The sequence below is a fragment of the Poecilia reticulata genome, linkage group LG13 (assembly GCF_000633615.1).
Source record: "Poecilia reticulata strain Guanapo linkage group LG13, Guppy_female_1.0+MT, whole genome shotgun sequence".
Taxonomy (NCBI): Eukaryota; Metazoa; Chordata; class Actinopteri; order Cyprinodontiformes; family Poeciliidae; genus Poecilia; species Poecilia reticulata.
In genome coordinates this window covers 13201778-13215684 of record NC_024343.1, presented here as the reverse complement: position 1 = coordinate 13215684, position 13907 = coordinate 13201778, and the positions used below count along the sequence as shown (strand labels likewise).

The following is a 13907-nucleotide window of genomic DNA, read 5'->3' as shown; positions in this document are numbered from 1 at the left end:
TAGTTTACAGTTGTTAAATTTTGCTGAAGTAAAAATAAGATGTTTACTACGTGGCACTTGGTTACCAGAAAACACGCTCATCTCTTAGCAACAGACTGACAACAAATATTGTAATTGTTCAAAAAACAAGATTTATTCTGCTCTTTTGAAATACTACTTACCTTATATAGCAATGTGCAGCAAAGATACAGATAATTTTCTTATTACATATAAACCTCCATGCACACAAAATTTCAAGACACATAGCCAGTTTATTTCATGGTTTAAAGTAGCTCAACAAAATCTAATCTATGTCACAGAATAAAAAAAAAGAAAAGTAACAGAGACGCTGACATTACTACACCAGACTTTTACTGGGTCTGAAACTTTGCTTTTGGCCCAAGGCAAACTGAGTTCAGGTCTAAAGCAGCAACTTCAAAGCCAGGGGCAATTTTAAGGCAACTGTTGTCACTAGAGGGTTTTCTGTATTTATGTTCAATCAAATTTCTTTTGTTTGCATTTGCAAAGCGATGGAATTAATATTTTTTCTGGCTATGTTGAAAAAGAAAACCTTTGCATGCCCCTTGTTTGTAGTTCTCAAACAAACTGCAAGCCTTTTTGCTCATTTAAATTGGATGATTGTGTTCATCTGTTACCTTCCATCATAATTCATTTACCTCTGTTAGTGCACAAAATATTGTTAAATTTCAAGAGTGCAAATTATGCAGTCAGCACTGGCAAATGATAATTAATTTGGTAAATGAGAGTGATTATTAGCTGATTAACAACAGCCAGCAGTGACAAAAACCTTTCAAACACAATATATTACCATAAAGTTAATATCAGCCAACATAAAGGCAAAGAAGATAGGTAAAAAAATAAAATAAAATAAAATAGAACACCTGTCTGAAAAGTTACTGATTTACAAAGAAACTTCACACATGTATAGCCACAGCCCACATTTATTGTTTAGGACGCAGTTTGACACATTAATCTTTGATTTAATGACTAAGCACACAATGTCATTATGACAAAAACCTTCATAAAGATGAACATGTTCTGGTTATACCATCGATCACTGTAGTATTCAGCTGCAGCCACAAGCATTTATCCATACCTTACATTTTTCCAGACGCCGTTTGGGTTATGGAAATGGAATAAACTCTTCCCCGCCCTCTAAATGCCCTGGTACAGTGCCTTAATTGTTTCCCACTGATGATGTTTAACCATATTTTCTGATTACTTTTCTCCAAATGACCACAGTGCATTCCTAATGATAAACCCTGACAACTTTGCCAGAAGTTCAGATAAGAAGAATTCACTTCGGACAAATTGCGACCAACAATTGGTCGCAATTGTTGGTCGCAACAATTGCGACCAACAATTGTTGCGACTATTGTTGGTCGCAACAATTGTCGCAACAATAATACTGTACAGTATTATTTTTTTACTGATACTACAGGATGTTAATGTGTTGCAGGGCAAGAGGTAAGTAAAAGCTGTGTTATGAAGTATTTTAATGAGTAAATGGACATATTCCCAGTTAACATAAGCATTTCCACTTGGCTCCCGGTCACTAACCCGTCTAAAGAGGTCTATTCTGTAATAGAAAAGGGAAAGAGAGAAAGGAGCTGTTTGCATCTAAATATAGAAATACCGATGTGGGGGAGGAAGAAATTTGACTTTTTTTTAAAGGAAGCATGATGCTTTATTGGTGAAGCTATAAAATTATGCAGAAAAAAGAAGATGAAAAGTAAAAACCATTACATCCTACTGCAATAAGACACAAGGTAGAAATGCCTGTCTTACTACTAAAAAACTATTAAAATAATTTTAAATATAAATCTTCCAAGGGTATCAAAAATATTGGGGTTAATGTAACTATTGTTAACAGAAGGGTGATTCAGGCTGTGACACACAATTACTAAGGACTTTCTTTCTTGGCACTTCTTGGGTTGCCTATTATAGCCATGAGGTCATTTGAACACTGCATTATATTTTATATACATTTAATTACCTTAGGTGGGCTTTCAGATCCAGGATATTCTCGCTGGTCCAGTTTGTTCCACCTCTGCATGAGCTTTATGACAATATCTTTGCTGAAGTCCACCAGCTGGAAACCAGTCACATTGGCGCCACCGTGCATGAATCTTTCCAGGGAGATGTCCTTAAATCCCTGAGAGGAAAGAAAAGAAATAAAGTAGGAATCAAAAAGGGAAGAAAAAAATAATAAAATACCCCAGCTCAAATGATGAAAGGCTCAGTCTTATACACAATCTGCAGATTGTGGGAATTCCACAACTCCAATTGTGAATGTATGCAAAGAGACACTTCACTGCAAAGAGGATGTAAATCAATTTGAGACAGAGCTAAAGACAGTGGCAGACTGTAAAGACATGTAAGCATTATCCAGGGTTGATGAATGCTAATGGCTAAAAGGTGTGAAAGCCTAGTTAGCCTTCAATTTGCTCAAAGGGCCTTTTTCACTGTCAGAGAAAAATACCATTGCACAGATTTCTGGGATTAAGCTTGAAGTCATATTTTATTTCTCAATGCGGGCTCCCAAAAGCTCCTGACAGTTATGACCGTGTCAAGAAGAGACACATGAAAATGTATTAGGCATATAAAAAGCAGTAAAGTTTTTTTCTTTTCTTTTTTTTTCAGAAGGCCATAATCAAATTACGTAAAATAGGAGGTAAAAACAATAAAGTCCACCTTTAAAGGACAATGACTTTGTTGCTTAGGCGTACTGTAGCATCAAAGTTTATCCTGAGATAAACTCCAACCATTCATCCAGTGCAATGGATAAAAATGATTGTAAATTATTGGAAAATAAAGAAGAAGCAAACTCCTCAAAATGTGAAAGCTTATGTTTTCAAGATTTTATCACATCTTTTTCATATCCTGGAAAAGTTGTGAGTCCATCAAAGGGGACCAGAGAGACTCATATAAACAAAGGGCAAATCAGAGTGATAATTTACCCTAAAAGTCACTATTTTGGATTATTGGAGGAAGCTGGTGTACCTGATTAGCACCCACACATGAAAGGGGAGAACATGCAAAACCCTCTGCAGAAAAACCCCAGACATGAATTCGAACCCAGCACTGTCTTCCTGCAAAACGACAGGGCTATGTTTTTTTGCATGTATTCTCAGCTAAAAGAATGAGATTTTCAGTAAAAGTTGATGGATACTTATTATGGAATTACAAAAAAAAGGAAAAGAAAAAACACATGAGTAAAACAGGATAGATTCTTTTTTTACCCACTGAACATTTGACTTTTTAAAGATTTCCATCTGTCCAGTTTCCAATCGGCTGTGTTGGTGGGACAAATTTATACGGTTCTTAAACAGTAGCAGCACAGAATCATTGAGTGAACTGCTAGTGGCTCTCGAGCTGCACTTTGGTCCCCCCTGATTGAGATGCAAAATCTGAATAAAAGGTGTCAGGCACAGAAAAAGATACATGGCTGGGGCACTTTTCATGCAAGAAACAGTCCTGCATTATTATCTGGTTTACGACTCAATGGATGCAACAGACATTAACATGATCTCAGCTCTCTGGGCAAAAATGGCAAATGTCCCTTAAACATATATTCACTTCCCTGATCTGAATCCACTAAGAATGTCTGTTTTTATTTTTTCCTCCAGCAATACATGCAAGATAAACAAGTCTTGTAATTCAGCTTTAAAGATGCAAAGCTTCATCGTCCTAATGTTTGTGTGTCAGATACCTGAGGCAAGATGCATAAATAACACAGGAACAGAAAAAATACAGAAAAAAACAAAAGCAGATCTCCCTATTCCTGCATAAAATGTTTTTTTTTAATGAAAAATAAATGTGCAGTGAGATTGCACCATCATCAGACTGTTGTTCAAAAATCCACGAAACATGCTTGTTTTACAATTTAAGTATAATATGATAATGTGACAAATGGGAAAAAAAATTGACTGAATTTAAAATAAAAGTACTATTTCTATTTTCTCCAGTAGTCATTTCAGTTTGAAGATTTTAAACTCCAGCTATGTTCAATATATAATACTTACATAACAGCATAGGAAATAATATATTTAAAATTTACTGTTTCTGTGGAACATGATCTATGAAACTAAAAAGGTCATATAAGCACATACATTTTTCTTTTTTAAATCTTTGCAGGGTATTTTGTAAAGGCCATACCTAATAATAACTTCAAAATAGAAGAGGGTGGTTAGTACTAAAAATTAAGAGGTTTACTGGTGGTTTTCTACACAAGATACAATTATTTTATAATTCCACTTTATGTCTGCTCAGCAGTTTTTGCTCTGTGATCTAAATACAAACAATATATTTACTGACTTCCTTTTCCCAGCTTCACAGATGAGAGTTAGTACAATTTGCACAACAGTACGGTTTTCTCAAGATTCAAAACCTTTAAAAACACACTTCCTGTGTCTGTGATCAACTAGCTACATAGCTAAAACTCTCCGACTACAAAACTTTTCTCCAAGTGGCATTTGGCATGTAAGCAAATGTGAATTACAGTTACGTTTTATAGCGTGAGGACACATTTTGGTGTCCTCACGCCAGTCTGTGCCAGATAAACTAATTCCAATGGCTTTTCTTATATCAGTGAAAAAGAGTGGTCAGATATCCAGCCAGAAATATGCATGCAACAAAAAGCATGTTTTCCCTATATTTTGGTTTGAACATTTTGCTTGTATGTGTTTTTTTTTCACCATGTGGATTGGAGTGTCCATAATAAATTTAAACTTTGAATGAAACAAATCATTAAAGCCTCAAAATTAAAGCTCAGCAATGACAAGAAACCTCTGATTGGAATTGTACATGTCTGTAGCTAAAAGTTTCATTTCATGGGAACTGAGGTTTTACAAAGGGAGGAAGAAAAGAAAATGCTATATGAAGGTGGCACAAAGAACAACACAGAATTTCATGTTTCTGGGCCCTGGTGTCTGACCTTGTCAAAAAAGAATCCATCATGCTGCTTTCTATCAAAACTGCTTACAAGTAGTGGACTGAACTTGTCTCAGTATAACAAAAATAACACTTACCAGGTTTGCTATGATGTAATGGTAACCTTTAACATGCTTCCCCACACTGACAGCCTAGGAAAAGAAAACAAGACCATTACTATTTCTCTATATTCCGTTCGTGAACGCAATGTGTAAATCGCTGTGCATTTGATTCGGGAGTAGGACAATCGAGTATAAATCATACTTTTTCTACCTATTTATAATAGTCATTACAGCCAGAAAATGCAACTTCACAGGTTTGTGATACAACTCAGCCATCAGTACATGGTCGGTCATTGAACTTTATTTGCTAATTTGCTTTTAAAGTACCCAGTAAATTAACTCAGAAATTAAACAATATTAGCATTTTTTTGCAAGAGGGAGAGGGAAATGAAACGCTTTGGGGTTTTTTTTTATAACACAGAAGACATGTGCAAATTTCTATTGATGTGATGCAAAAACCTAATTAATAAACTGTTCACATTTCTTACTCCTCTCTAGTCTCACCCACACAGATCAGCGGCAACATACTGACACACTCACACATGCACATGCACAGATCGCAGCTGGCAGGAACAGGAAAACAGAGCAGTCTCTGTCTCAGAGCAAGGATGCTCGCCAGTGCCGGTACTGCAGGATTGACTGTGAGGGGAGAGTGTGTTTGTGCATGTATCCCTGTCTCAGTACAAGTTAAAGTCAGTGTGTGCGTGTGTGTGTGTGTTTGGGTGTGTGTGTGGGTGTGGATGTTCAGTCACTACTGAAGCCAATTAAAAAACAGTCTGTCTATTTTTCTGTCCGATAGGGAGGCTGCTGCCAGTGTGTGTTTGTTCCAAAGGAATTAAAACCCAGAGCTGTGAATTGCATAAATAAAACACGCTTTCCTAACATATAGTGTTTAACCTCCAGATTTCAGGTTAGTTCTAAGTTAGTGGAGATTGTTTCTTTTGTGACAGTGTGCCTCTTAGGAAGTCATGCTCAGCCAAAGGATCTTGAGGCATTCTAGAAATTCAGTTTGTGAATCTCTGAAAACTGCTGTCATCCTTGTTTGCTTTATCTACCATACTTTTTCCCTCCACTTAATCTTCTATTAATATGCTGTTGTGCAGCACTCTATGGTAAGCCAACATATTTAGCAAAGACTAATTATGAATGGTTTGCGTTGGTGAGATGTTTCCATTCATCGTTTTCATGAATGCATTATTTCTATGCATTATTGGTAAAATAAAAAATAAATAAATAAATAAAATAAAAACAGACATCTTTATCAAATGACCTATAAAATACTGTTGCACTCGCTGCCTTTAGAGCTTCTGTTCTGCTTTATTCTTTTAAATAACTGCACAAACCCAGTGCAGGTTTGTGCAACACCATCAATGGAAAGTCCAGCCACCTCCTACATGGATTCCTAGTGGGAACTGATCATTTTGCTTCTTCACCATGTCATATGAAGTTTCAAATTTTGGTGCTTTACAACATCAAACATGTTATACTGACCATGTGTCAAGAGGACATGTTGTGCCTGTTTTAAATACTGATGACAAGCACTAGATTTAAAATGCAGTGCAGTTTATCCCACCCCAGGGTTCAAATTATCCCCTTCATTTTGATTGGTTGAGGGCAGGTGGGATGAAGGTTAATGGATAAAAGAGAAGCTCACCCCAAGTGGAATTCATGCAAAAACTGACACTGAAAACTACAGTTTGAAAGTTTGAGTTTATACAACATTTTTAGAGAGCAAATGTCCTGAATGAAAGTCACGTTTTCTATATACATTTCTGGGTTTTGTAGACGGTGACCGACCATATTAATAACTCCTCCCTATTTGTTATGTCATTTGGATAAAAATGTGAGATATTTCAGAGTTATTTTAAAACCACATGAACATTATGAACTGATAACATCAACAATGACACCAGGAAAACAAATCCTGTGCTACACTTTTACTCATACAAGTCTTGTACTGTGAGATAATATCAATCACATTATGCATTCTGGAATAAAAACTATGCAATTTCCTTTTGATCTGTCTTTGAATTGCGTTTTTAATGATATCTAAAGCAATTTTCAAATACTGGTAAAACAGTTTGCTCTTTAAATACTCAAAACCGTACCTTGTTACTATGTCTAAATTTGCCCGGCTTTAATTCTTGAAGGACTGTTCTCTAACCTCAAGTAGAGCAAGCTATGAATATTAGCAAACAATAATACGCTTTTTGTAGAGGAAAAAAAATTGACACACACGGTGCACAATCAAATAAATGGCAGGAATAACTAGTTCTTTCACAGAGCTTTTTATATTTTTTTAAATCCGATTCCCTCTTTTTCTGATTCGGACACGTTTTTCGCAAATTGGATTTTTATGCAAATGTGTGCGTTTGAAGGGTATCCGCCTGCATGTGTCACTGGGTTTGTCAGATGTGCATACATGGGATCAGATGTGATGACAGGTGGCAGAGAACCGATGGGATATCACACTCCAACCTGAAGTGAAGGGCTCTCAAACACACAGCTACGCCACCTGCCAACGCAAGGCTCAACCATAAAGCGAGACAGATAATCTAACGAACTTGGACAACCATAAGGTGTCCAAGCACGTTCCTTACTGTCACGTATGCGTGCGTGTGTATGTGCGCTCTGAATTGCAGTGTGAGCGGACGGTGTCGTTGTTTCTTCAAACACGCGCCAATATAACTGCTGCAGAAGCCACATTTCTCATTTCACAATGTGAAGTACAAAGGAAAACACAAATTGTCTTTTCTTTCCAGATGTCAGAAAGAAAGCATCTGTAGTGCTGCTAAAAGTAGCCGAGTGGAGCCGACAGATGCCTCAGAGGACACTAGTGGTAAAGTGAGAAGAATGCTACTTATATAATCTCACAATAATTAGCAGTACTTCTTTAACACAAATTTCCTCACACTACCCGACTTCCATTGTGTATGACGTCTTATTCCATGGTTCAGGCCAATAACAGTTTCACCACATTATTAAGCATTAATTGATGCTAAAGTACGGGTTAGCTATGAAGTCTCTACTTCCATAACTTAGTAATAGTAAAAATGCCACATAAAACTACAGTGCAGCGTTTATCAAAGCTGCATCGTATGAAAAAAAATATAGATGTATTTTTATTTCTGCTTTATATAAAATATACAGAGATATAAGAACATTACATTACAAACCAATTCTATACAAAAAAAACCACTAGGAATTGGAGATTATCACATGTCAAATGAACACAAGTAACACATTGTCAGATTAGTGTGTGTTTCATCTATTAAGCATACTAGTACTCAATATACATTGTCTTATGTACACATATCCTTGATACATCATAAAAAACTTGGTAAAAGTTTATTTCTTTGACTTAAATATTCACTGGTATTTGTCTAAAAGCCGTTACGGCCATTTCTATAGGAGTCCTGTAGTATGTAACTTCTAAGCCTTTCTTGGCCATTCCACTCTAACTCTAACGCACCAACTCATCCCTAGTTTATCAATTAATGTCATACACTATAATTGCAGAGCTGGTTTTCACCCGTAAGTCTTACCTGTTCCAGGATGGTCTGGAGTCTCTCAGGCTCTAGGTCGATCACATATTTCCTCTCCTGCCGTCGGTCCAGGTCCTCCAGGATCCTGCGGTACGATGCGTCGTTGAAACTCTCCACACAGATCGCGCTCACCTGTTTTTACGCATAATCACACAGAGTATTTATTAAAACATCAGCATCTTAGGAGAGTGGGGACAAATAAGAAAACCATGAGCAAATTTACAATGTGTATGTGAGTGAATGTGAATGACTGTGCAGTGCGTATATTCTATGAGATCATTTTGCTTCAGAAGTGTGCTTTCCGGCAGGTTTCCGAGAATGTTTTTTGTGTGCGTGTGAGCGTGTGTGTGCGTGTGTGTGTATCCTGACCTGCCATGCATTCTGCCCCGCTTTCTCCATAATTGCCTGCAGTATTGCATAACCTAAACAACAGAGAGTTGGGAACAGAAGGAGACAAAGAGAGAATTAATGCTGCTACATGGTAGATGCAGTAGTTTGGAAGCTGAGTAGATAAATTTTACAAACAATCCCAGCTTGCGATGTGAAATAAACAGCAACTTTAAAAAGGAGAACAATTTGCGAACCCTTTTTATTTCTTTAAGTATATAGGGATTTTAAAGTGGGGTGAACATGATAAAAGGAACCTTGAAAAATCAGTACTCGGTTGTATAATACTTTATTAAACAAGTAACTAAAATCAGGCTCTCACATGGGAAAAAAACAAAACAAAAACTACATTCAAAATCTAAAGAAGTAAATCTTTAGATTTCTTATGTAAATATAAAGATTTACATATGATGACATAATGAAACTCATCATCTTAACCAGGTTCTCATGTCTTTTTACACTAATCTTGCCTGTACAACACACAACCGACTCCAAATATAATCTATTTAACTGGGATGAAACTCAAAGGAAAAAAATCTATGTATGATTTTTAATTTAATTTTAATTTCAATGATTAATTTTTAATCATTAACAGTATGATTTTTTTCAGCTTGTTGAGATTTAGAAACTAAGGTCCTGTAACAGCTTTTAATCACTCTGAGGTCTGGAAGTAGACAGATTTTTTTTTCAGTCATCCTACTGTAGATTTACTGCTGTGATTAGGTTCATTTTGCCGTTTCTAACCCAGTTGGACAAACAGAAGTCCTCAGGAGATGCAGAGGTTCTGTGGCGGCAAGACAAGCCCAAATCATCACCAGTCAATCACTGTGTGAATGGCAAATGGTAAATGGCGTTTCATCAAGTTTAGAGGACGCCAAAGCGCTTCACACTACAGTCAGTCATTCACACACACACGCACACATGCACACACACGCACACGCGCGCACACACACACACACTTTGAAGGTAGCAAGCTACTGGACAGTAACCAGAGCTGACTCGGGCCAGTCTGACAGAAGCAAGGCTGCCATACACCGGTGCCACCGGGCCATCTAACCCCCACCGGCAGGCAAGGTTGGTGAGATGTTGCCCAAGGACACAACAACGGAATCAGAGCGGGGATACAACCAGCAACCCGCTGACTGCAGGACGAACTCCTATCACTACCACCACTGTGTGAAAGTTAATGCAAGGTGCCCATGCATTAACTTTTTTTTAAGGAATTGTGTAATATGGGAGTCCTTTCTAGAGTCTTTAGCAGCAATTTTTTTTCTTTATCTGTAAAGTCGTTGATGCCTTTCCACATTGGCGTAAAACACATCTGGATTTTTTCTTCTTAAATCCTAGAAGAGAAGTTTAAGGGAGTTAATTATAAGCACATATTTTTCATGTTTGCTTTCTTTTTGTTGATAAGTGTATAATTTATTGCATACTTTTGAGTTCTTAAGTTGAGGCATACTGTAAATAATAGGCCTTCATAAGACCCAGGATTTTCTTATGTGCTTGTGATAGATGATAACATAGAAATTTAAAAAATCAGTAAAAAAATAAAAACAAACGGGGATCTTTAAGAGACTTAATAATAAACTGGTTTTGTCTTGGAGAACAAAAGTTTTAGCAAAAACAGTGTAGTAAATATTTGAATATAAAATATTAATAATAAAAGAATGCTATCTTGAAAGATTACTTTAAATTAATGCCATGTTGTGGGCTGAATGTGGCTGAGAAAAATCTTATATTAAAATAAATCTATGATATATATTTACTAGGATTATCATCATTGTCCTATTATCAAAATGCATAGACCTGAAAAAAGCATTAATATTCCTTTCTAACCACAAATTGTGATGTATTTTATGGATTTCTTTTAGATTTTTCAATTCTGGTCCTCAGGAACTACTGTGTTTTCCTTCTGCCACAAACCTGACTTGAATAAATGTGTGATTAACAGGGTTTCTGGACCAGAGAAAACATCTAAAATAGTCGTCTGCCTTAGATGCTTAGATATGAAAACAAGTGTAAATTGTGGCATGTATTTGTATGTACTTAATACTTTGTAAAACCACCTTTCACTCTTAAGGTCACAACTAAAGATTGTAAGAACGGCCGTGTCATTTCACACCTCTGGCTTTGACCGAAGCACATTCATGTGGTACAACGGACAAGTCAAAGTAAAGGCCCAAATCCAATGGCAAATATGTTCCAAAACTGGAAAATTGGTGTTCACCCATGAGGTTCATTCAAATGTGTCTGAGCTTGTGGTATTTTACATAGTCAAATGTGATGTCAGTCTGTGAATGTGAGAAGTTAATGGAGACAAACCTCTAGATTTAAACCCGAATCAAATGGCTGAACTACCTTATGAGGATGCAGTCAAGTTCTACAAAGTCTGCCAATGACCCAGTTATTTGATGCAGGTGTATTGAAGCAAAACCACATCTAAAAGTTGCAAGGCAGCAGTTCTCAATGACCGGAGTTAGAAAACCCTCATCTAAACCTTTCAACTAAAGCTCCGTCTGTGTTTTTACCGTCACTGAGGATGAATCTCCACAGCCAAGTCTGTTGTTTCTAGACATTATCCATCTTCCCATCAGTTACAACAAGGTTCTTTGTCCCTGATGAAGAAAGGCATTCCCACAGCATAATGCTGCCACTACCATGTGTTGGCATGGAGGTAGTTTATTATGTATGATGTGCAGTGTTAGTTTTCTGCCAAACCAGTAACAAGACAAGTGTCGTTATTGGAATAAGATGCATCTTATTCTTGCCAGTCTTCCTTAAAAGGTCAGATTTATGGAAAGCTTTCATTATGCTGTGTGTTCATTTATGAGACTCTCAGAGATCAATTGGATTTACACTGAAGTGAAAGTACAAACAGTTGAACTGTATTTATTGCTTAGGTGTCTTCTGATGGCAGTCTTTTGTACTAAATATTATTTAGTGGCATGATAGTAAAGAAGACTGAGTACAAGTCCTTTAAACTTTATTCTTTTTTTTTTAAATCATGTATCATCTTCCTTTGACCTCACAAAGACAGGTTCTTTCTGTAGGTCTGTCACACAAAAAAGCATTTTTCTCACGTTTCTAGGTGTAATCTGACAAAATATTTAAGCTCTATTGAAGCTTTTTCAAGGTGCTTTAGCCTGATAGTTTTGCATTGAAATAGAATGGGGGGGGAAAAAAAAACCTAAATATTTAACTCAAAGTCACCCGCATATAAAATGAATAAAACTTTGGCATTTTATCTTCCAACATAAATGGAAGCACACAAGACAAAATGAATTTCAGTCCAGCGCCTTATCTCCATGGCCTCCACAGTGATGCTAAAAACACATTTTTTTTCTGTCATAAAATAAATGCAAGTGTGCTTAGAGCCACATTTTATGCTATAAATATTTTGCATGCATAGATGCTGTCTTTGGACTACATGCATCTATTTTTGATGTGTGTCTGCATTTGAGTGTGAGCATTGCATTTGTCTTTGCATGCAATTATGTGGGTACATGGATATTTGTGTGGGAATGCATGTGTCAGCAGGCTATTGGTGGAGCAGAGCAGAGCAGAGCGGGGGACATAAAACAGATAACAGCGTTACTGCCCATTTTCCAGCACATTACCAGCAGCAGGGCCTGATGGGAGCCTATAATGAAGGGTCCTGCCTTGGCCGAGTCATGGGTGAGTACAGTCCAAACTCTGTGCATCTATCCTTTTCTCAGTTTCTCCCTCCTTTCCCCGTTTCCTCTGCTCCCTTCCTCCTACCTTGCATCCCCTGAGGCTTGTGATCCTGTCTGTCCTTTTACTCCGCTTGTTTGCCCTTTCTGTTATCTCTCTCCTGCCTCCCCTCTCTAGCCACACACGCACCTCTACCTTCTCCTCATCTCCATCACCTTGTGTATCCCATGACCCATGTATTTTCCAACGTTTTGGCAGCCTCACCAACTTGATTCATTCCCTCCTTCCTTCCTCTTTCTGTAGCTACTCCCCTGGGTACTAACCCTGACAACCTGGACCACATGGAAGTTGGCAGAGGCACAGACAGGGTCCACACATCTTTACACACTGTACAGCTCTCTAGTACTCCTAGCTCACAACCACACAGTGGTCTGTGGGGACTTTGCGTCATATTTGACCTGTGTTTCACTCCTCATGGCAGGGAATTTGTCTGCGTGTGCATGAATGTATGCAAAAGAGAGAGAGAGAGAGAGAGAGAGAGAGAGAGAAAAAGTGTTCCAAGGATACCCATGACAATGGCTTATGGCCAGGGGCCTAATCTGTTCCCGCACCACTAACTTACTCATCCTTCATGACTGCATGGCTAAATTAAAGGCAGGTGAATGCTTGAGGAATTGGGGCCAACCTCTTGCTTCCCGCTGAAACGAGACATATTACAGCCATTTCTTATGTAGCTTTAGTCAAGCCAATTTAGATCTACTGGCACAAACTCTCTCCTTTTATGGAATTTGACTTTAACTCAGATTAACACTGAGAGTTTAATATAATTTCCACTTGAAGCAATTGAAAAACAGAAATTGTTCTCGGTTTTCAGATCCAAAGGAATAGCCAGTGTGTGGTGTCACACAAATAAATTCCCAGATGAATATTGGAATCTGTTTCAATCTCCCACAGCTGAGTATTTAACTGGGGGCAGAGTCATAGAGCAGAATAACCATTCAGACCCAGTAATCACAGCAGTGCTTACAATTAAGCACTGAAATAATTTGGAAGCTTTTAAATTATAGTGGTCCTCAAAGGTTTTTTTCACTCCTCATTAACAAAAAGATCTCTCAAACAATATGCTAAAATAATTTGGATAATGAACATAGGTTCTAATGTTCAACAAAATGGTAAAACATAAAACTTTACTGTGAATTGCTACATTAAAACAACAAACTGCGATGTATATGACTTGCATATTGTTACTAATGTACACTTTACCCTGTCATGATCAACACAAAATATAATTCAATAGTTTCTTTTATAT

General features: G+C 37.3%; 1 protein-coding gene across 6 annotated transcripts in view; it reads right to left on the bottom strand.

Annotated features, from left to right (window-relative positions):
- Nucleotides 1-13907, bottom strand: part of gria4a (glutamate receptor, ionotropic, AMPA 4a) — a 117200-nt gene that overhangs the window by 59453 nt on the left and 43840 nt on the right. For all 6 annotated transcript variants that reach the window (XM_008425511.2, XM_017308278.1, XM_008425512.2 and 3 more), the window contains exons 4-7: nt 8909-8961; nt 8540-8671; nt 5031-5084; nt 1997-2155 (exon numbers count right to left, since the gene is read on the bottom strand). In XM_008425511.2, coding sequence (XP_008423733.1) covers nt 1997-2155; nt 5031-5084; nt 8540-8671; nt 8909-8961 — 398 coding nt within the window. The remainder of the gene's footprint in view (nt 1-1996; nt 2156-5030; nt 5085-8539; nt 8672-8908; nt 8962-13907) is intronic.